This window comes from Psammomys obesus, unplaced genomic scaffold (genome assembly GCF_907164565.1).
Source record: "Psammomys obesus unplaced genomic scaffold, mPsaObe1.curated_primary_1811, whole genome shotgun sequence".
Taxonomy (NCBI): domain Eukaryota; kingdom Metazoa; phylum Chordata; class Mammalia; order Rodentia; family Muridae; genus Psammomys; species Psammomys obesus.
Window position 1 is genome coordinate 12,320,009 of NW_026596149.1, and position 25,045 is coordinate 12,345,053.

The 25,045-nt window shown below is 40.2% G+C and overlaps 1 protein-coding gene across 8 annotated transcripts in view; it reads right to left on the reverse strand.

Moving 5' to 3' along the window:
• Positions 1-25,045, reverse strand: part of Celf2 (CUGBP Elav-like family member 2) — an 837,937-nt gene that overhangs the window by 86,027 nt on the left and 726,865 nt on the right. For all 8 annotated transcript variants that reach the window (XM_055593762.1, XM_055593759.1, XM_055593755.1 and 5 more), the window contains one exon: positions 341-389. In XM_055593762.1, the coding sequence (XP_055449737.1) occupies positions 341-389 (49 nt within the window). The remainder of the gene's footprint in view (positions 1-340; positions 390-25,045) is intronic.

The following is a 25,045-nucleotide window of genomic DNA, read 5'->3' on the forward strand; positions in this document are numbered from 1 at the left end:
TTTTTACATCTATCAGGTATCCCTGTGCTGTAGCAGGAGTAGATCAATACTAGCCAAATCCCACAAGGCCACCACATAGGGCAAGCCCTAAGCAGGTTATGGCAAACCATTCTTGCCACCATCTTCACAGTTCGTGTTGTGCCTCCCCACCCCCAAATTAATGAGAAAGAGTCGCAGAACACCAGTGTCTCCATATTTGTCGACAACAGTGGAAAGTTCCTGGAGCAATAGCTGTCCACCTTCCAGAGGGTAACAGCAGCTAGAGCTGCTCATCCCTCTGCCACCTGACTCGATTTAAAGTAGCAGACATTATTAAATCAGACAGTTGGTTGCCACCTACCGTTGGACTTTTCACTGTCTGCAGGTTTCATCTGAATGGGATGATGCATCTAAAAATATAAAAGTGAGAAAAAACTGTCAAACCAGCTCCAGAAATTTGATACTATCCAAGTACTGCTGTAATTACATCACATAATTAATAACGAAGCTTTACAAGGTTGATATTACCTTAGTTTGTTGCCTGAGTTTTATTTTCAGGAATTTAAATAACCCCCATGCCAGGGAAAACTGGAATAGTATTTAAAAGCCTGAGCTTTGGAGTCAGGCTGGAGTATGAAACCTGGCCTTGCATTCAATATAACTTTTACTCTCCCTTATAGGTAGTTCTAGCTCGGAAATTTATCACAGCCATGTAGTGACTAGTGTAGGTTCTCCAGGATAGTCTCTTCCTCTGTAGGATGGGAATAACACCTCCAGAGAAGGGCTGTGAGATTTAAGTGAGGACACACATGTAAAGTGCTTAATACATGAGCAGAGCCCAGGATGTGCTGAAGAATTTAGAATTATGGCTGCACTACTTAAATGATAATCATCTTTGTTGTCCACCAGTTCCTATGTTTGCTTTCTGGGTTTATCTCAGGTCTTAACAGAAATGACTTGAAGGTCTTCAGTGTCTTGACTTAGGTACCAGTATATAATGCAGAACCATTGGCATATATGGAGGGAAAGATAGGAGCAAGAGCAGGAGAGAGACATGCCTTAGGATTCATTTGTACTTATACAGCAATATAGAAAACTTGAAGCAAATGAGGTTGAAATCCTGAACCATGGAAGACCTGGATGTTTCACAGCTTGTTGTACAAAGCTGATGACACCACTGTGTGTGACCAGAGTTTACTCTAAGCACAGAATGCTCCCGCTATTTCCAATTAAAATAAATCCCTCACACTATTTCCAAAGGTCCTCTCATTTGATATTTCATCTTACCCCAAGGAACAGGGGAGCCACAGGAGGGGATGGAATCATTGGCTGTGCAAATGCTTTTATTACAATGGGTCCATTCTTTGTGAACTTTTAATTCCCCCAGTGGACTTCCATTACTTGTAAGCCACAGCTCTGGGTTTTATCTAATTTAAATGAAAGGGGAATGGTACTTAGTTATGGCACTTATATGATGGGACATTATTATCAGGTAGTTTGTGTGTACCACATGCCTGCCAGTGTCTTCAGAATACCAGAAGAAGAAGACAATGAGAAGGAACTTCCAATGGGAAATACCCTAAGAAATTTAGACTGTATGTCCTCATAGGTATGATGTTCTGTCCATACAGCGTAAGCCTTGAGATGCAGCACCAATTAGCATTCTCACTCCATAACTCATATTCAATTTGTAGCACAGAGACTACTTGAGGATATAATATTTAGGAGTCCTAAGTAGTCATTAAAAACACCACAGAAACAAACTTCCGATTTGGCTGAGGAATAGGGAAAGAACAAGGTTTAAGGAAGATCAGCAGTATTGTCTTTGAGTAGGTTATCCTTTGGTTTCATCTGTCCACCCATTTAGCAAGCGTGATTTTGTGTCATGTTCTATGCTATGGCCAGCTAGCTAGCAAAGGCCATAAGAGACGTTTTCTCTTCAGGTGCTATATGATCCTGTATGCTGGCAAGCAGCTTGCCGAGCAACATGCCAAATGCTGGAGGAGAGGCAGTACAGTTTCTAGGAACCAAGGGACAAAGGAACTTGTACTTTGCCCGAAAAGGAGAAAGTTAGCAAGCATGGTATTTAGTTCCAGTCTTTAGACTTGTTATCAGAAGAGAGAAGATACCTTGTTAAGCCTATAGGTGTCCAGCTGCTTTCCCCCTGCTGTCCTGTTGCAGTTGATACAGAGAGATAACAAGTTGGGGCTCTCCTGACACAAGGATTGGACTGGCTCCCAGGGACCTGATGACTCTAACCAGCAGGAAGCAGTTAAGAGAACTGCGCTTCCTCTCCCACTAATCCTTTCTTTCTCCTACCTTGTGTTGGGGTGTTGGAAAGGATTGGGTAAAGTAGGGAGAGAGAGATATAAGAAATGTAAATAAAAGAGTGTTAAAAAAGTATGCCAACAGCTATCAGGAGCCATTTTATTGCTAGTGGTATTTTTGTTTGTTTTGTTTTTGTTTTTTTCTTAAACAACATTAGTGTTTGGGATTTAAACTACACATAAGGGCAAGGCCCATGTCCAGCAATAGATGGCCAAAACAAAAGTCAGTGGCACCTTTGGAAGTTCTTTGCCTCATAATATTTTGTCAGGGCATTAAAAAAAAAACCTTACAGATCATTTGTGTATACACTATGGTTTCTGGTTTTGTGTTATGAGATTCTCTTGTCTACTAATGTGTTTCTCTCTGATTCTCTATGTGTTTCTTGTGCTTTTTCTTCGCCTCTTCTTCAGATCTTTTATTTTTTTACTAAGGAGAGACAGAAAGGAGATGGATCTGGATGGAAGGCAAGGTGAGGAGGAACTTGGACAAAGTAGAAACTGTAACCAGAATATGTTGTATGGAAAAAAAAAATCTATATAGTCAATAAAGAAAAAAAGAGTGAACACAGTTCCTTTTCAAAAGTTTAGCATGCCAGTAAAAAGGGCAGCGTAAGGCCGTGAGGGTGTTCAGCATTCAGGTCTTAGAGGGTCTTGCAAGCTAAGAAATTGATGGTTTGTCAAGTGTGTGGTGAGGATAGAAGATTTTAGCAGTAAAGGCAACTGGGCAGAATTTTGACTTTAGGAAAAAAAATGCGTTTTGGTGACACCATGAAGGATGAATTATATACAAGACACAGGAGCCAGGACGGCAGCTAGTAAACAACACCAGTAACACTATGAGGTTATAAAATTCAGTGCCAACTGGCTCTTGTGGGGATGAGGGAAAAGAACTCCATGACCAGACAGCCTGATAGATCAAAGAGTCATTGCTCAACTGGGGAAAATGAGAGGAAAAACACTGAATGCTAGTCTGAACATGCTAAAATTTGATGTGACTCTGGTGTAACAAAAAGTTGGAAATGGAGGGCTCAAGCTTGAGAAAGAATCCAGTGTGGGAGGTAGAGTAGGAGCCAGAGGAATTGAGGGAGTGAAAAGAGCCAGGAACACGGACAGAACCATTGAGGGTATATATCAGGAAGACAACATCTTAAGAGGACAGAGTAGGGAGCTGGCAGAAGGGTAGGAGGCCTTGATAGGGGAGTTCCAAGAATAAGGAAGTTGGGGCTGGAGAGATGGCTGGGTGGCTGAGAGCACTGACTGTTCTTACAGAAGACCTGGATTCAGTTACAGCACCTACAAGGTGGCTCACAGCTGGCTGTAACTCTAGTTCTAGAACTCTTTTGGCCTTTGGGGGCACTGCCTGCACAGGGTGTACACGCACACATGCAGGTAAAACATTCATACACATCCAATAAAAGTAAAGAAATTTTTATCTAGGAATTAAAAAACCCAGCATCTGTGGAGTATTGGGGCCATCTCCATATTATAAGAAGTAGAGGAGTGAGTAATGCAGAAGGCAACAGTGTATGTGATGAAGACCACTGCTTCCATTAGTTGCAAAGGGATGAATACATGTATCTTAGCAGATGTCAACAGTGGTACATGACATTTTTTCCTTTCAAAATAATAAAGAACATACGGGTTAATACACTGCAGAGAGTCAGATGATAGTCACAGATTAAAGATACAAGAAATGGAGGTAAGTGTATCCATATTGTATAAGAAGTAAGCATGAAATGAGTGTGGCTCTTGCCCCCAGGAAGCCTACTGTCTATCATGGTGGCTGATATGTTTTATAAAAGGGACTGACAAACACCAGAAAAGTAGCAGGCATTAGTGCTTGGGCCATCTAGGCTTATCTGTGATGTACATAGGACTCCAGAGGAGGGATCTGGAGCCACATGAAGAGTCTCTTTCTACTCTAAAGCTGTCCTCAGTTGCAGTTTTGAAGGGAACAATTGCCTTTACTAAGGACACACAGCTGGTTAATGACAGAGTTGGGATCAGAAGTCTAATCTCCCTGCTTTTAATCCAGTGATGACTCTCCCAGACCACACTGCTTCTCCACAAAATGTCTAACGTGGGACTTGGACATATGGGCCTTTAATTAAGAACTCCAGCCTCACTCACCAGAGTCTGGTAAACACTCATTCGAAGGTGCCTACCACGCTCTCTTAGGTGAAAGTAGCCTCTTCTTCCGTTAAACTGCTTGATCTCTGTAGCTTTGTGACCAGGCTGCAGTCTACCAGTCTACTATTCCTCATCATCCTTAGCTGCTCAGTATCTGGCGTAAGACCCTCTGAAAGGAACAGCAGCCGTAGTAAAGCAGCTTCTCCCCCTACAGCCCTGAACTCTGTTTTGCTCTTTATTGGGCCCACAGGGGTGGTAAAATCTAGCTCACAGAAATCTGGGCTGTCAGACCGTGGCGGATGCTGAGTGGACGGTCTACTGGTCTGAAGATAATTTAGGTAATGTGTGGAAAGCACGGTAACCTTCCAGAAAGGTGTCCACTCACTTCTGCATTAAGAATGGCCCATCATCATGAACACTGTTCACTTGAGTTATGAATTTCTGATCACATACAAGATGGAAATGTCAAAAAGGACAAAAGCAGCATGGAGGAATGATTCTCATCATGTTGTTTTACTTCCTCAAAATCTCCTGATTCAACGAAGTTTGAGAGGTTTCTTGAGTGGAATAGGAAGGTCACTACAAAAGAATGGGCATTCTAGTTTAAAGGTTCAGATTATAATAAAGAAATTCTGCAGCAAGGGTGTTTTAAAGGTTTGATCCAGCATGATCCTGGGACTATTCATCCATTCATATGTTTTTGTTTTCCATACATTCTGTTAGATGAAGAGCTGTCATCGTGATGGACTATGTAGAGGATACTGAGACAGATCCATCAGCAGTTTTCTAGAGTACAGTATACACTGAGCTAAGACAACACGGGAACTCAAAAGCACCCAAATACAGACTAAGGAAGAACAACCAGAATGTAGTATCTCAGATGACTCAGGATGTTCCTTCTTGAATAAATCCTTGCTGAGCCTATGGCACAAGGATTTTGAGTTTATGTCTGCCTGGGCTACATAGTGGGTACAAAGCCAGCTGAAGCAACCTTGTAAAACCATTTCTTAAAAGTTAAAGAAGACTAGTGATACAGGTTAGTGGTAGAGTACTTATGTAGCATGAATGAGACCCTTGAATTAATTTCTAGTAAAAAGAGCTGAGAAAAAGAGTTGTGTCGGTACCAAACTGAAAACAAAACAAAACAAAACCACGTATTCCCACTCACTGTGGGTAGTGTGTGTTCATGAGAAAAATGACAGGTGCCAGTTTTACCCACAGACCCTGCTCACAAGCATGCAGCTGACCCAACATACTTCAGGTTGGTATTTCTATGAAGAAAGTTTTCTAAATTTGTATTACCACAGATTTTTTTTTTTTTTGACTGATGGGAATCTCCTTTTAACTCTTTATGGAATAACAACACTTTGCCCACAGTTACACATCAAGTTGATGGGTAGTTCCTTAGTCTCTGTTTGGCCTTACTTGTTTTGAATAAATGGAACATAAAAGGGAAAATTTAACAACTCCCTGTCTCCTTTTCTTCTTCACTGGGGTTGGCTAAGTAAGATCTTTATAAAAGGGCTGCTTGATTTCTTTTACATCAACTACGGGCATCATGTGTGTAGTCAAAGCAGAGTCACCCTAAGCAACCCATCTTACTTTAGCGTGGTAAGCAACGCTTCTGTGGAGCTGCTTAACTTTCACTGAGGAAAAATTTATGTATCCCCATCTTTTCTACCCCAAAGCTGTGACTGTGCACCATCCTCAGCATACAGCCTCTTCTGCGTGAGAATGTTTCTTGGATGCACCCTGACGGTGCTGTAGGACACAGGATCCCTGCATAAAGCTTCCCCACTCGGATGCTTCCTCTTCATGGGTAAGTAGCATGGGGCTCATCTTCCTCTTTTCCCTTCACACACTCACCCAGCCCTAGAATTGATCTGTACACTACTGGTGCTTACAATGGCAAATCGCTGATTGGAACAGGTATGTTTCACCCCCTGAAAGTGCTTTAGGTTCATCACAGAAGAGGCCAGCTGTGGCTGACAAAAATGAAAATGAGTATAGAGCATTGGAACAAATCCATTACTGAAGGTCTGTGAGGGTAACAGATCCGCACCTACCTCTGGCAGCAGCTGTCATGCCTAGAATCCAAGCATTATGCCACAGTGACAGATATGAAACTGGGCCACGGCACCTGCAATAACTGACCACTGTTTACAGAGCCCATTATAGAGGGGCCTAGGAGCTGATTTCTCCCAACCTTTATGCTCAGTCCCGTGCTGCTTACCAGGAAGAATATGAGTTACCGCATGTCACTGGGGCAAGGCAGGAGATGGTGAGAGGACAGGGTGGATGAGCTCTTATGCAAATGAGAGCTCCTGTGAAACTTGTTTAATCCTAGCCATCACCAATTGATGAATTAATCACCTTTCACACCACATTGTTGCCTGCCTTTGGTTCCCTTTTCCCTAGCTGGGCTGCCTTGCCTGGCCTCAGTGAAAGAGGATATGTTTAATCCTGCTGCGACTTGATGTGCTAGCAGGGTGAGTTGATACCCATGAGGGGCTCCCCTTCTCTGAGACGGGAAGAGGGAAATGAGGGAAGGAGGTGTAAGGGTGAGCCTGGGAGGAGAGGAGGGAGAGGGCTGTCATCAGGCTGTAATTAAATTAATTAATTAATGAAAAAAATGCCATTTTAAACATGAAATAGGTTTCAGAAAATTACCTTTACACATCTCATTCTTAAAGCTATCTCAACACTAAATAGGACAGCTGTGCTAGCACATATTGTTAAGTTTACTGCAGTAAGATATTTGAAAGTAGAGGAGGGGAGTGAAATAGGCAAATCTATGAATAAGCTCCATGCCAAGTGAGAGAATTAAAGGGTTCCAGTTTATGGAAAAACAAAACAACTACAAAAACACCAAAAACCAAACCAAATAAATAACCCCCACAAAACCACAAACAAACGAATATTTTTATTTCACTCCAATGATAACACAAAAAATGATTCCTGTAGGATACTTGGTATTTTGCTTGCCTAATAACTATGAAACACCAGACGCAAATTATACTATACTATCAACATTTTTATAAAAACAATGTTGTAAATGATAAGTTGGAAAAGAGTTGCCACTAACTGTAGGTAGGTGATTCCCTGAAGAGGAAGACTAGATATACTGTCAAAAGTTCTGTCCTCTTTCTTACAGTAAGACACCCCGTCTTACTTTGCCACCTTAAGTACTTCCACCATTCCAGTTACTGTCATATTATGCTCTGCATTAGGAGATGGGGAGAAACAGGGGTGACTTTAGAACCATCAATTAATCAGGACTGAGCAAGAACCTCTGCACTTGCTTTTGTTTCAACTGTAAATCAGCCAAGATGTGGTTACTCCAAGGACAGCTAAGCAGGAACACAGACGACAAAAATAATTTCTCAGATCAGTCAAAGCCAACTTTAATTGATATTTATCTATTATGAAAACAGAGGAAATCATCCCTTCACTCTTAATTTTTCAGACATTTGTTAAAGGCTTTCTGTAAGTTAGGCAATTATTTCTCACAATGTCACTGTTAAGTTGGTAACTTAGAGGAATCAAGAAGGCAGGGCCAAATACCTTGGCCTAGTCAGATAGCAAGTAAGCTGGCAGCAGGATTCTAAATGCCTGTCTGTAGCAAGTTCATAAGCCCATAGCTTCTATTCCATGCATACATTTTATGTATCTACATAAAATCTAGAAAATACAAATAAAACATTATATATTTCTTTCTGAGACTGCCTCAATTCACTTAATATGATTATCTCCAGTTGCTGAGATCTTTAAAATCAATCAATGTATGGAAAACACTGTTTCGTAAGCCATCATTCCCATGCAAAGGCTGTATTAACTACATAGATTATTTGCTGTCCCAGTTATTTAAACCCTTCTTTATAAATTCTGGAGAAAGATGTTACCTTTTGAAGATACACATTCATGAGAGAAGCAGAGTATACACAAGGTTCATTTGGCCACGTGGCTATTCTATGCTCTTTTGGAGCATTCTGACTGAGTTGCCATAGTGGGTACATGGAGAACTTTCAATCACTGTTTGCTGGCATATTTTTATATATGGGCTATAAGCCAAAAAATACGAGATTTGAATGGAATGGCAACAAGAAATATAACATATAATTTTCTTCCCATGGCAAACCACAACTTGAGAAAAACTCAGTGGAAAAAAAATCCTGATTTCTTTCTTAGAGTCACTGAGCTATGTAAAGTGTCCAATAAAGTTATGATCATTTTTATATAGAACTTGCCCTGAGGGGTTTAGTCAGAGTCCATTTGAAAGCTAAAAGAATGCACTGTAAAGAATGGCCCTTTCTGATCCTTGGAAACCAATGTTCAACTCCCAGTTTTTTGATACATAATAATAATATAGTGATGGAAAACATAGAAAACTCAGAATTCTGTATCTGCATTTGGCTTTTGGCTTAGTGGGCTCCAATTCAGCCTTTTCAAGTCACAATGACATGACCTATTTATATTTCTGCTAGAATAATGCAGTGTACTAAACAGGAAAACAAGCAATATAACTATTTATTCCTGGCAAAATATGAAATAAAATATGGCAAGAAAATTAGATTACTCTGGGTAGAATTCTATGAGGGAATTTGGAGTCTGTTATGGTGATTAAGTCATCATTTCTGACAGATTACTCTAATCGGCTGTCAAATAACATTCCCAACCCCATCTGTAACTTGGCATCCTAGTTATTCAGTCCATGTTACCTTCTGTGTATAAAGCACACACCAAACAAGAGAGCTGCAGACTAGCATTTATTATACTCATTAGCTATGATTAGCCTCTGTTTTCATACTAAGTAAAAACACACTTTGCTTTATTTATTCCTAAACTTAGAAGAAAAATGAATAGTTTAAAAATAGGAAGCACAGGCCATAAATTAAAAAAAAAATAACTGTAACAAAAAAATACAGACCTTTTAGAAATAGTGTTATTTAAGAAGGGAAATCCTTTTGTTTTCTTTGACATATTAGTGATAAAGGCAAATCCATGTCACTTTTCAAAACATGGTTTATTTAACTTCTTTGTGCATGAGTATTTGCCTGCATTTGTACATGCATACCACATCTATAACTGGTGCCCTCAGAGACAAAAGAGGGCATCAGTTCCCTTAAACTGGAGCTATGGTTAATTGTGAATTGCTATGAGGGTCCTAGGAACCAAACCTGGGTCTTCTACAAGAGCAGCAAGTGCTCTTATCCACTGAGACATCTCTATAACCCCTTATGCCACTCTTAACGCTCCTAACAGATCTGTTATATAACTGGTGATTTCTTCAACATAAGGCACTGCTTAGCACTTCCTATGTGCAAATTTTTTGGGGAGCATTTCAGTCCTTCCTAATTTGTCACTCCATCTTTGTGTTATAAACATAGACAACTATACTGCTAATTAAAAGCAGAACTTGCTAGAATTGTGCCTATGTTTTTTCAGACCTACATGTATTAAAGACAAAACCAAACAACCCCCAAACAAAAATAAACTTAAAGGCATGAAGCAATTTGAAAATGGAAATAAATGGGGGCATTCAACATAAGAAAAGCCTTAAAGAATTACAATGCTGCTGAAATTAAACACAAATAGCTACAATTAGAGCAAAAGACCACAAAACCTTTGTGTGACAGTTTAAAGATCCAAATCACTACTGATTAATGAGCCAAAATAAAAAAGAAAGGTAATAATGTGCCCTTTCTTATTGCTAAGTGGGAAATACATGAGTATCACTTCTTTTTGCTGTGAAACTGTCTTCTAAAGTCAATAATGATGCTCTAATACTCATTCTTCCAGACATTAAGCAGATGCTAAATCAGACATGATGTTTAGTGGAACAACACAACATACACACAAACAGTGTCTTATGAGGCCATTAAGGAGTAGCCAATGATCTGGTAGCTTGTGTACACTTCTAGTATGAAATGCCATATGCTATAAATTTACTGTAGTCTCATACTTTAACAGAATGTGTGTAGTTTTTAAAATGAATTATCTCTTTGGTATTAGTCTGTGCCCATAATGTGGCCTTTGGCTCCATTCCACGTTAGCTGTTTTCAAATTTGCCTATCCCTATCTCCAGAGTTGGGGTGAGCAGGCCCTGCAGATAGGCGAGAGGTGATGCTGCAGGCTTCCTGCTAACTTTCATTCTGCATGAAGACGCCCATTCGGCTTCTCTTACCCCTCTGCCTGGGCCTCCAAGGCCTGCTTTTTCTTAGTGGTAAATTCTGGAGAGTTTCCTCACCTGGGTCTTCTCCACATTTTCCCCAGCGTTTCTCTTCCTTAAGAATGATTTCCTGAACTTCTTTCCAGAGAAATCTTTACTCAGACTTTTAAAGACATACCACTGCCTCATCTTCCCAGGAAATTGTTTTGGAAAGAGAAATCTGTCCAGTTAGACTTGAGTTTTGGTGACCAGAGGAAATCTGAGGTGCTGGACTGAGACCACTACTCATGGAGTGGTCCCCTCTGGCACAGCAACAATCCTTGCCACAGAACATTATGCCTTGGCCTTAAATATACTTAAATTTCCTCTCTTTGGATTCCCAGATTAGACCTTTTTCTATTCATTTTCTCATTGCCATACTTATGCCTGTTTCCACAGCCACTATCTTAGCTAGGTCTTCATTTCTGCTCATCTGAAAGCTGTCAGTGTCTTTTTCACCAGTAAACTGTTTTCTACACCATTACCTTCTGAATTCTCTAGAAACTTAGGTCTAGAAGTTTTCCCTTGTAGAAGAAACCCACAAATATCATCTAAATAATTTCTAGCTCTTTGGCCTATATTTCAGGGTACTGTATACTTCAACTCAGTGCTCTCTTGTCTGGCTATTTCTCAATGCAATACTGCATTTCTCTTTTATTCAAATTTTTTTTTTTTTGAGACAGGGTTTTCTGTGTAGTCTTACCTGTCCTGAACTCACTTTGTAGATCAGGCTAACCTTGAACTCACGGAGATCCACCTGCCCCTGCGTCACTGAGTGCTGGGACTAGAGATGTACAGCACTGCTCCCAGCTAAGAACACTTTTCTTATGCATATAAACACATTATTTCTTGTGGCAACATAACTGCTGTAAATCTGTTCTAGACAAAGCCTACACTTCAAACTAGGTTAAAACTATTACTTTTGTTGATCAAGCATGGCTTAATAGAATAATTTCCTAATTGAAATTCATCTACTGCACAGCAAAAAACAAAACAAAACAAAAAACAACAACGAAAACCCCTGCATTATTTTCTTTCCAGATGACTGATAAAAAGTTTCAAAAGTTCGATTTTACAGGCTATTTACTCTGGAGAGAGCGCTAGTAATTTCTCCATAATATTTATTAGTTTTTATTTATTTATATTTTAGTTTTAAAATTGTAAAGATTTAAAAAAATTTTGATTATGTGTGTGTACCTGACAGCAGGTGCACAAGGAGGCCAGAGGTGTTGGATCTGGTGGAGCTGGAGTTACAGGTGGTTTTGAGACACCTGATTGGCGTGGGGAACTGAATTCAGATCCTCCTCAAGAGGACTCTTAACCACTGAGCCATCACTCCAGCCCCATATTTACTAGTTTTAATCAAGTAAAATTAAACACCATGACTCATTGGACCCATTTATTAATTGTAGATCTTAGATCTTAGAGCCTGAGCTGTTGGTACTCTGTTCACCTCATGAAACTGAAAAGCTTCTGTAAAGCAAAGGACATTGTCAACAAAATAAAAGGACAGCCTACATACTGGGAAAGGATCTTTACCAACCCTACATCCGACAGAAGGTTAATATGCAGACTATATAAAGAACTCAAGAAATTAAACACCAACAAAATGAATAATCCAATTAAAAATGGGGTACAGAGATAAATAGAGAATTCTCAACAGAGAAATATTGAATGGTGGAGAAACACTTAAATGCTCAATGTTCTTAGTCATCAGAGAAATGCAAATCAAAATGACTCTGAGATTCCATCTTACACCATCAGATGGCTAAGATCAAAAACTCCAGTGTGATGTGAGGATGTGGAGAAAGGAAAACCCTCTTCCATTGCTGGTGGGAGTGAAAACTTGTTCAAAGTGCAAACCACTTTGGAAATCAATCTGGTGTTTTCTCAGATATTTGGGAATAGCACTACCTCAAAACCCAGCTATACCACTCCTGGGCATATATCCAAAAGATGCTCCACCATACAACAAGGACATTTGTTCAACCATGTTCATAGCAGCTTTATTCATAATAACCAGAATCTGGAAACAACTTAGATGTCCCTCAATGGAAGAATGGATAGAGAAATTGTGGTACATTTACACAATGGAATACTACTCGAGCATTAAAAACAAGGAAATCAAGAAATTTACAGACAAATGGATGGAACTAGAAAAGGTCATCCTGAGTGAGGTAACCCAGCAGAAAGATACACATGGCATATACTTACTTATATATTAGCCATATAAAATAGAATAACCATACTAAAATCCACAGACCTAAAGAAGATTAAATGACAAGAAGGATCCTAGTAAGGAAACTTAATTCTCATTCAGAAGGGCAAACAGGATAGACACTGCAGTGGTGGAAGAGAGGGAACAGGATAGGAGCCTACAATAGGTGTCCTCTAAAAGGCTCCACACAACAGGATATCAAAGCAGGGGCTGAGACTCACAACCAAATTTTGGGCAGAGCCCAGGGAATTTTATGGAAGGGGGAGGTGGGGATAGAAGGACCTGGAAGAGACAGGAGCTTCACAAGGACACCAACAAAGCCAAAATATCTTGGCCTAGGGAGCCCTGCAGAGACTGATGCACCAACCAAGGATCATCCATGGAGAGGACCTAGAGCCCCTGTTCAGATGTAGCCCATAGGCAGCTCAGTCTCATAGTAAAGGGAGCAGGGGCTGTCTCTGACTTAAAGTTGGTTGCCTGCTCTTTGATCACTTTCCCCTGGTGGGATGACCTTGGCAGGCCACAGAGGAAGAGGATCCAGGCAGTCTTGATGAGACTTGATAGGCTAGGGTCAGATGGTAGGGGAGGAGGACTCTCCCTTTTGGTGGACTAGGAGAGAAAGATAAGGGATGAAGGAGGAGGGAGGGGGGGACCAGGAAGAGATGAGGGAGGGGGTTACAATTGGGTTTTAAAGTGAACAAATTATAAAAAAATAAAAAAACCTTTTTTTTAGATTTATTTACTTATTATTTATATAGCATTCTGCCTGCATGTATGCCTGCACACCAGAAGAGGCCACCAGATCTCTCTACAGATGGTTATGAGCCACCATGTGGTTGCTGGGAATTGAACTCAGAACCTTTGGAAGAAGAGCCAGCGTTCTTAACCTCTGAGCCATCTCTCCAGCTCTACTTTCCTAATTTCTTACATGCCTACAGAGGGAACATTTAATTGGGGCTTGGGCTGTTTGGTCAGTTTATTTTGTAGTAATAAGAAGATTATAATTAGAATTATAAGGTTTAGATTTGACCAAATAGTCTTTGCCAATTTCAGATCTTTACAATAAAATCCCTCGATACCATAGGCTTTCTTAAACTCAAGCTTGACGCAAGTATCACATCAGAAAAGTCAGTGCCCTGACAGTAAGGACATTATATGCTATAAATAAAAGTGTATGCTACACAGTAAAGCACTACATGGTTATAACGTTTCTCCTCTCATTTAAAGAGTATAGTTAAGAGTAAAAACTGCCCTGTGACTCTGGATATGTTCAAGTCTCACTGTGTGCTTCTACTTTGCAGAGCAGCAATCTACCCCTCCCCACAAACCATGAAAAACTCCTGATCTATAAGAAAGACGACCAAAGCTCAAAAACTAACACAAAAAGAAATATTACAATTGTTCAGGGCAGATGACATTTTATTTTTGTAATTATGTTTTAATTTTATTAAAATTTAAAAAGTTATCATTTATTACAATTCATTCGTGTCCCAGCTGTGGCCCCTCCCTCATCTCCTCCCATTCCTACCCTCCCTCCCTCTTCTTCCCTTATGCCCCTCCTCTAGTTTACTGATAGGGGAGGTCCTCTTCCCCTTCATCTGACCCTAGCCTATCAGGTCTCATCAGGACTGGCTGCATTGTCTTCCACTGTGGACTGGCAAGGCTGCACCCCACAGGGGAAGGTGATCAGAGCACCTGCCACTGAGTTCATGCCAGAGAAAGTCCCTGCTCGCCTTACTAGGGTCGCACTTGGAAACTGAGTCTGTGGGCTACCTCAGAGCTAGGTAGGTCCTCTCCATGCATTGTTCTTGGTTGGGGTATCATTCTCTTCAGGGCTCAGTTTGTATGGCACTGTTGTTCTCCTTGTGGAGCTCCTGACCCCTCCAGGTCTTTCTATATCCTTCTTTCATAAGATTCCCTGCACTCTGCCCAAAGTTTGGCTATGAGTCTCAGCATCTGCTTCAATACCCTGCTGGGTAAAGTCTTTCAGAGGCCCTCTGTGGTAGGCTCCTGTCCTGTTCTTTGTCTTCTCCTGCTTCCAATGTCTATCTTGTTTGTCCTCCTGAATGAGGATTGAGGATCTTCCATAGGGTTTTCCTTACTGTTTAGCTTCTTTAGTATAGATTCTAGTATGTTTATCGTATATTATGTGGCTAATGTCCACTTATGAGTGGGTAGATACCTTGTGTGTCTTTCTGCTTCTGGGTTAGCAGATGACATTGTTTTGAAGCCTTCAAAACTATAGAAAAGATAAGTATATACACAGCACCCCTTATTATGGAGTAGTCGATCCGCCCTACCACTCACGTGGCTGTTACACGTTCTTCCTCAGCAAAAGTCTCTTAAGCTGTATGTATCAAGAAAAACAGCCTAATAAATGCTTGCTTTCTTAAAAAGTTAGTTCAAGCTCAGAATAGTGAAGCAGAAGGAACTCTACATTATATGGCTTCTAAACAAAGAAAATAGGTTTCTGAGTATTACTGATTAACTCATTGTGGGCAGAAAACTGTTTGTCCTACCGTACGATTAACTTATTCTGGCCAAGAGGAACAGAATAAAACAAAGGAAAACTGCTTTAAATAACATCAATTCCATTAGTCTCCTCATAGTCTAGATGTATTAATTCTATGTGGTCCCATTCAAAGATTTCCCAGCAGGTTTAACGTACCAATGAGAGGAGAAAATAGAGTTATGCAATAAAGGATCCTGGAAAACACAAGCCAGCCTTGTGTATCTATTTACTTCTTTTCCTAGGTGGTCAGGTCACCTTAATTTCTTTTTGAATATCTGAAAAATCCAAGTCAGCAAAATAAGTCTTTTGTGCCACAGCAGATCCTGTTACTTTTTAGTTTCAGATGAGGAGAGTAAAACAATTCAGCAATTGCAAAAGGTACAGCTCTATGTATATTTAGAGCTGTCTTATCCTATGAGAAACCCAGAAATACAGCACAGGTGACAGTAGTCCTATCAAAAAACGTGACTCTGACTCATAACCAAAGTTTGGGCAGAGTACAGGGAATCGTACAAAAGAAGGCGGAGTTAGTCAGACCTGGAGAGGACAGGAGCTCCACAAGGACCAAATATATCTGTGCACAGGGGTCTTTTCTGAGACTGATTCTCCAACCAGGGACCATGCATGGAGATAACCTAGAACCCCTGCTCAGGTGTAGCCCATGGCAGCTCAGTAACCAAGTGGGTTTTCCAGTAAGGGGAACAGAGACTGTCTCTGACATGAACTCAGATGAATCATGAAACGGGATGTAAAAACCGCTTGTACTGAAAAGAACTGGACCCTAATTTGAGTCTAAGAAATAACTGGAAAAAAAAAGATAAAATCATAGTATCTCTGTCTTTTCTTTCATCTGCCTACTTTAATTTGGGACCATCTGCTTACCTTTTTCTGTATCTGGACATGCTATAATAGTTAACATCAAAGTGACAGGATCTAGAATCACCTAGGAGCCAAACAGCTGGGAATGTCTGCAGAAAAGCTGCTTGACTGGGTTTGTGGTGGTAAGGACCACATTAAGTATTGATGGTACAATTCCATGGACTGGGATGCTGTACTCCAGAGAGAGAGAGAGAGAGAGAGAGAGAGAGAGAGAGAGAGAGAGAGAATGAACCAAGCACAAGCACTCACCGCGCTGTGGATGGATGCAATGTGACCAGCTGCCTCATATTCTCGCTACCTTGATTTTCCTGCCACAATGAACCGTATTCTTGAACTGAGTCAAAATAAACCTTTCCTTCTTCAAGTTGCTTTTGTTAAGTATTCTGCCATAACAAGGAGGCAACTAAAAACTATAATATTTAACTGTTATCATTCTACTTCAAAGCTAAAGTCACCAAGATAAGAGTAACTGAGACATCTTATTTGAGCATACTACAATGACCAACATATTCTTGATCTTCCAAATGTGCCTAAATGTCTTCAGCCAAATCTTTTCAAATCTGCGGTCACCATGGATTTCAGGAACAGCAGACCCTCACAGAGCAACCCCATGAGGCAATTATTCATAATGGTAGAGCTGCACCTTAAGCATGAGTGATGATTTGAGAAACAGTTTTCCCTTCAAGTAATAAGGACTTCTTGGATGACCTTATAGAACCAGAACTGAGAGAAGGGTCATAGACCACACTTTGGCCAAGACAGTTTAATTATGCATATCTCTAACCCTCTGCCACAGTTGTTCTTCTATTTAAACTCAAAGCTAATGCCAGTATGTAAAGATGAAATTGAGGTCACTGGAGCCTTTATCAGTTTCTCTTTCTAGTGAATTCTGATTAAATCTTCTTCGTCTGCTTTTCAGTATTACCATTACCCATTTCTTTAATTAACTGCAATGGTTGGTTAAGTCTAGCTCATTGGGCTTTCTGGGACCAGAGCTTCTGCTTTAAAACCCTAGTTACAGAAAGAAAAAGTTGGTGTTTGTTCATCAATGTTTCGTTCTTGGGAGCTGATATTGGCTATGTCTTGAACTAGCAGTTCTGAAACTTACCTAACACTGGACCCATTCAGGATGCCAAATGTTGGGCAGTGCATGTAATCTTATGTAAGAAGTGGAAAATAGTAAGAGCTGGAGAGGACAGGAATTCCACAAGGAGAGCAACAGAACCAGAAAATTTGAACACAGGGGTCTTCCCAGAGACTCATACTCCAACCACGTACCAGGCATGGAGATAACATGGGTTCTATGTTATCTCCATACACAGATGTAGCCCATGGCAGCTTAGTGTTCAAATGGGTTCCATAGTAATGGGAAGAGGGACTGCCTCTGACATAATCTGATTAGCCTGCTCTTTGATCACTTCCCCCTGAGGGGGGAGCAACCTTACCAGGCCACAGAAAATGACAATGCAGCCATTCCTGATGAGATCTGATAGACTAAGATCAGAAGGAAGGAGAGAAGGACCTCCCCTATCAGTGGACTTGGGGAGGGGCATGCGTGAAGAAGGGGGAGGGAAAGGTGGGACCTGGAGGGGATGAGGGAGGAGCTTATGGGGGGATACAAAGTGAATAAAGTGTAATTAATAAAATAAAATTTAAAAAAGTATTGATTCCAGGCTCCCACCAAGAAAAATTCTTATTTATTCTGTACCCGTGATACAACTTTTGCATATGCACTTTTAAAATCTTCCATGATTCCCCAAATCTTACCTCAGAGATGAAATTGGGAATCACTGCCCTAGTTGTGCATACAAATAGACATAAGCATTGAAAACTGCTTTCATTTTCTTCTTCAATTTGTTCAAGACTCACCTGCTTTATAATAATTCTAGGTCTATGGCCAGAAAGATGATTATTATTCCTTTAGGTTTTCCTCAGAAATGAAAATGAGGAAACAAAATATCAACAGCCTCCTATGTAGGAGGAAAATCTAAGAATACACTGGTAGTTTGGACTCTGAATTTCTGCTTCTTTAAAATAATGCATTTGGCATAATTTTATGGGGAAATTGTGAGAACATGGCGCGATTCGTTGTCCCCTCTTCACCTGTACTTGGTTGTGTTATCTCTGGCACACTATCAGCTGACCTTTCTGGGTTTCAGTTTCTTCATTATAAGTAGGGAGGTTAGTTAATATAAGCTCAGCAGATGAACTATCATTAGATTTAGCCTACTTTATTTACTCCATATGTCTTTATTCTTCTGTTGACCCATATAAGAAACTGAAACAAAGAGAAACCTATTTTATTTAGCTATAGGAATCCCTGAGATTTTGATTCTTATTCTCTGCACTGATACTTACTTGTTATTAATGACCTATGAAGTTTTTACATTTGGACAGCTGTGACTAAAAATGACTTAACTCATTTTATGACAGAGATTCCTGAGCAAGTTATTCAGTGATACTTGTGAGCACTTTTTGGAGGAGCTGTGGTTATGGTTACCTTCTATGACACACACACACACACACACACACACACACACACACACACACACCTAATCAAAATCCAGGGTAGAGTTTACACACCTACTTAAATGATAGCTTATAAATAATACGGCATAAATAAGATACTGGCAAAACATTAGAAACAGACAGGAGGCGCCAAGCATCAGTTAAATGATAGTTGTTTTCTATGTTAAATAATAAGCAGTCTAAGAAGTCTGAGGTTTTGCTTTCCATGGTCAAATACAGCCCTGAAACATTAAATGGAAATTTCCAGAAGTAACTTACAAGTTTTAAACACCATGCCAGTCTGAGCTTCAAGCTGAAATGTTGCTTAGTTCTTCCCTAAATATGAACCGTGCTTTTGTCTGACATACTAATACTATACTCTATGCATTTAAAAGTATGTTTTCAAGAAAGAACTACACACAGGTTTCAATACTATGAGGTTTCAGGTCTAAACTGGGGATAGTGCAATCTATCTCCCATGGGTAAGTATTCTTTTACTTACAAGGTCACAGAAGATATTTTTTCATGGATTTTTGTTATTTAAAATTTATTTATCAATTTAGTTCTCTTAATCTTAACAGACTTCTGGCTGCAAAGGCAACCAGAAACAACAACAATAAAAAACCATCCATACTTTATTATTTATATATATTCAAATATAGCTAGGTAGTAAGTAGATAGGTAGGTAGGTAGATGGATAGACAGATATATAGACAGACAGACTGCACTCTTGGTCTAGTTCTCAAGATATAGTAAACACAAATGCTACTACTTTTAAAAGTTTGTTGTGCTTTTCAATTTTACATGTGTTGGTGTTCTGCTCTCAAGCATGTCCACACGCTGCCTCTGTGCAGTGCCTATGGAGGACAGAAGAGGGTGATGGGTCATATGGCGCTGTAGTTACAGATGGTTATGCTGCAGCATGTGACTGCGGTTATGGCATGTCAGCGATGGTAACCGAACCTGGGTCCTCTGGAGGAGAAACCAGTACTCTTAAACTGTTAAGCCGACTCCCCAGGCTCTAACTGAAACTTTTATTGATTGACTATTTATTATTATTTTATTAAATTATTTAAATTTTGAAAGCCACTGAAAAACAGAAATCATGTACACAAACACTTAAAGAAGCAAGATTTGCTAGAAACATACTTATCCTGTTCTGTAACTATTTCTCTGCTTTACAGCCAGAAAATAAAATAGGAAATGATAGAAGTTTATTTACAAATTCCCGACCCCTATGACTTGCTGACAATACTACTTCTGTACACTGATCATCATAGGCCACTTTGCACAAAATATCTCCCATAGGTCCTTGGTATGTAGTTAAAAAGGCACTCTTCTGAAGAAACAATAGTACTGTGTTTGGGCAAGCTCATACACTTCTCAGCTCACAGAGTAGAATACACAACATGGCTGAAGCCACCGAGTTAAACTTCCAGGGATAAAGACGGGTTTCTTCTCTCTGAAATGTGACAGTACCATGGAAAGTGTGGGCCTAAAGGGGTGGCAAAAAGTCATCTGCTTCTAAACATCACTGCTCCTTTAAACTCATACGAAAACAAGACCACAATGAACAGAAAGATTAATATCCCACCGATTCATCTCTTCATTCCAGCTTTCCTCTTGATGAAAACAGGATGCTTTCGTGGGACAAGAGAGCAGGCAGCAGGATGGAACAGGGAGAGCAGACACGAACACCTCTGCAGGCTGATTATGTGCAGCCAGTGTAGCAGTCGCCGGGTTCCCTGGCTGGGCGGGGGCTGTGATTAGTCTCATTACGCTGTGTCTAAGGAATCTGCTGCCTGGTTGGTTCTATTTCTCAGAGCCCTCACCTGTGGTGGAGCCTAGTTCCTTACTGGCAGGGGCAGTGGAGCAGCAGCAGCTTCTTCCATGGCTATGAGGAGTTCGCTGCACAAACCTAAGCTTCTTCATCAGTAAAACAGGGTACACCCAGCTGCTTTCTGAACTGCTCCAAATGTATTGAGCACAGAGGAGTGTGATGATGGCGGGTAGCTTGAAATTTGTAGCTGTTTTTCCATTTTAAGTCAATGTTCATTTTTTTTTTCCTGTTGCTTCAAGCTTAGAGGTTTTTGCTTAGTCTTTTAAAATAAGCCTCAGACCCTGTCATGTCTGCCTCCTTGGACAGAGAAGCATAACAATGGGGAAGGGGATAGAGTGCAGTCTCTATCTCAGTTGGATAGAGACAGGCCTTAGAATAAAGATGATGGGCTGGCAACAAACCCAGATAAAGAAAAGCCCCTTATATCATGAATCTCAATGGATGATGCTGGTAAAGCTATACTTCTCTGAAGAAAGGTGTTGCATTTATAATCATTGTTTTGTAAAGCTATTCCTTTTACGAGTAATTCTTCGATACTCATATTCTTCTTAGAGAACCATAAGATAGCAGCCTCGTACTTGAGTTTTGAGCAAACTTCCTGCTTTGCCCACAGTGTTCTGTATGACCTTTGTCTGCTAAAGTACGGTTTCACAGCTGGGGCAGAGCTGAGCCACGTGCTCACATACAGAGGCCATAGCAGGATCCCCTGGTGTGAGCACATGTGGAGATGTTTATATGACCTCTGGTCTCAAATGCTGGTGCCATCCTGCACAGCTAGAACGTGCAGAGCTGTCCTGATCCCACTGACAGCTCAGCAAATCATACTGCAAGCTGAAGCAGGATTAGGACTGAGAATCTGGACTTGTTTTGTGATAAACCCCAAAGGAACTCCTAGACTCGTGGTATGCTCTGTTGGTAGGAATGAGGACTATCATGCCAGATAGGGTCTATAACAGTAGGAAGCCCTTCAGTGATTTCATAATCCAGGATTTCTGCCTTGAACCTAATTTCTTGTGAACCCAGTTACTAGTTGGGTCATCTAAACAGGATCCCCCCCCACCTTTGAGTCTTCCTTGTTTTTTCACCTTATTCATAGAGGCAGGATCTCTCACTGAACCCAGCGCTCGCTGTCCAGACTAGTCTAGCTAAGCAGACTGCTCTTGGGATGCTGTCACCAACTGTCTCTGCTGGAATTGCATGCAGCCTGCCATGTCTAGCTGACATTTATGTAAATGATAGGGATCTGAGCTCTAGTCCTCATGCTTGTATGGCAAGTGCTTTATCCACTAAGCCACCTCTCCAGCTTTGTAATGATGGTTTTTATTACTGTTTGCTGTGTTGTTTCTATAAGTCATGCTTCCTACTCTCCAAAATACTCTGCCTAATCCACTTACAGGGCACAGATACTAGAGTCTTAAAGACTGAACTGTCTCTAGTTGTCAGTGCTTTGCAAGAGGAGACAAGAGAAATTAATCTTTGGCACTTCAGTGTCCTCAAGTTTAACAAGGTAAATGCTATTGATATACCTCTGAAACATTTTTAGAAAGGATAACAAAAAAAAAAAAAACCCCATAAACCTATTTATAAACAGATGACTCATTTTGTCCTTGTTAACTGGGGACAAGAATCAAACAGATAAAAGGAGTCCACTAATAATTCTAAAACCTCATTAGGTAAAACACTTTTCCTAACTAACCTAACCAAAGGCTCCAAAGAAGGAATTGAGCTGATTTGACGGAGTCCATTCTCTCCTCTTTTTTTCTGCTCCTTGATGGAAAACCTGAGTGCTAAGCTACTGGTAGGTTCTTAGAAGGGAAAGGAAAGCAGGTGCCTAGAGAATCACAAAGGAATTGTGAGGTTCTGGGTGACCTAGATTTTTCTACATGAAGTACTCTCCAAATACTAGCCTAAAATGGAAGGAAGTAAAGTCTATAGACATAAACACTAAACAGGACATGAGGACAGACAAAGCACATAAGGCGGAGGGCAACTGAGTAAGACTGGACAAACTCCTTTCAGAGTAAAAAACCAGAACCTTGGTTTTGCAGATGAAGAAGGAAGCAATTTCAAATGCTTTAAAGCATTTGCAGAAGGGATGGCGGCAGGCGTATGTGCGTTGGGTCCTCGTAGGAATCAGCGATAGGACAATGAGTAGGATTAAAGAACACCTGGCATACTGTCTTTTTTGCGATCTCCTACACACACTGTTCACTGCTTTTCTTTTCGTCTCAGTGATGTGACAGCTGTAATAGCATTTTAAAATACCGTGTTAGCATGAAAACAATTTTAATAGTTTATGTCATAAGACTAATGAGACTTCATAAGCACCTGCGTACAGTGCCATTTACAGCAAAAGCAAGCAGTGAACTACACGAAGCTCTTTTCTGTTTACCTGCTTATGTCACCAATGACCTCTTTTGCACTAAGCAGACCTGGCTGATGCCAGGCTCTTCCATTCTCTACTTCTTGGTGGATGAGGAAGAACTTTGGTGTTTTTAGAAGAACATTCTTCTCACTTTCTCATGTCATACACTTTTATTTTGGGAGCCTCAAGATTGAGGCTATGAAATGTCCAGCCTGCTTCAACTGGGCATATGTCTTCTGAGCCGTGCCCAGTTCCCAACGAAGGATTAATGTTCTGCCACTGTCCAGATGATGACTTTCATGGAATGACAGAATTTAGATGATTATCTGGCTTTATTGACAGATTTCCATCTTTGACCTTGAAAGCCCTGTCTTTGCAATTCCATGCAGGCCTTTACTCAAATTCACAGATGCTTTCCTCTCTGATTCTCTTTTAAAGTTTATCAGCCTTTTGGGATCTAAGGTCTTAAAAATGAACTTAACATTTCAAGTTTACTCTTGAGCAATTGTGGAGAATGTTGATGTCTGAAATCTGTTATTTTATTGTGTAAGTATGCCATTCCCCTAAACAGTCATAAAACAATAATCAAATCATAGTTCTTTTCCAGGGCATTTATACAAATTCTCTCATAAAGCTCCGTGAGAATACTATTATTTAGACATGTTTACTAAATAAAACAGAAACACCTTCTACACAATTTTTTTTTTTTTAATTTTTAAGATGGTGTAGCTGGATCTCTACTTTTATCCTGTGCTAGCATTTTCAACTTTTCATCACCAAGGAACGCTCAGTTAATTTCATCCTGTACATTTCCTTGTATTGAATAGGCCATGTTTGAAAAGTATCTTGTTTTTCACTATATTTAGTCAGAGCCATACACAATAACTGCCAGTCAAAGCTTCTGAGAGTTGATACACTGCTAGCCTAAAGCAAATATCCTGCTGTTCAGGCGGCACACAAAACTTTACAGTGGGTGGAATGAAATAATTCCCCATGTTCCTTAATTAATTAATTATTACATGTATGAATGAATTTCCTGCATGTTTATCTGTGTACTTTGTGTGTGTCTGGTGCCCATAGAGGTGAGAAGAGGGCATGGATTCCTCAGAGATGGAGCTATGGATAGTTGTGAACCGCTTTGTAGGTGCTGAGGATAGAAGGGTGTCCTCAGGAAGTGCAGTCAGTGCTCGTAACTATGGGGCCATCTTTCTGCCCTCCATGTCTTTATTAAAATATTCTTCACATATCTTACAGGAATAAGAAGACAAAGGGTAGATTATTGAATCTGCTCAACTTAAGGTTTTATTTGTTATTCTCAAATAAGATTATTTTTAACTCTGGTATAGGATTTTGTATATTGATGCAAAAATAAGTCTATTTTTCATACATTGGTAAATTTTAGTATATTGATACAAATTCAAGGTTATTTCCAATACTTTTAAACTGCTATTACAAACTGTTTAGGGTATTAGGTAATAAGCGTTCATTGCTAGTTAATTAACTCATAGTCATCTCAGACACTAGTCTAATTTATCCTAGGTTTAACAGATAGGTAGGATTTTGTAGACAGATCGATTACATAAACTTTCAAAACTTTTTTTACAGAATATGGCATTTAAACACGTCTTTATTATTTTAAAGATTCTTTGACAATGAGACAGGCTATCTCCTGGCAGCACCCTGCCTACCTCAAAGAAGATGATGAACATCTAAGAACCTCCATATGGAGATGGCTTCAAATGTCGCAAATGAGCCAGTCGGGTAAAGAAGATACCCTTGCTTCATGACAGACAGAATTCTGCCCAAAATGGGCAAGCTTATATGCAGGACAAGTCGACTGCCGAACTCTGCCAAGACAGGATAAGCAAGTCCTAAATAGTTCCTGCTTCACATTTATGTCTTTAAATATTCTGAGCCAGAAGGCTGAAGATGATGCACCAACATTATAGATTATGGGTGACTGTTGAGGCAGCAAACTGTCTCTGTCAATATTTTATTTTTTGGAAGCTGCTAACATGCAACATGCACTTCCAGTAACTAACTTTATTCCTTCTCAGGTCTCTGGTGGGGTTGAAGACC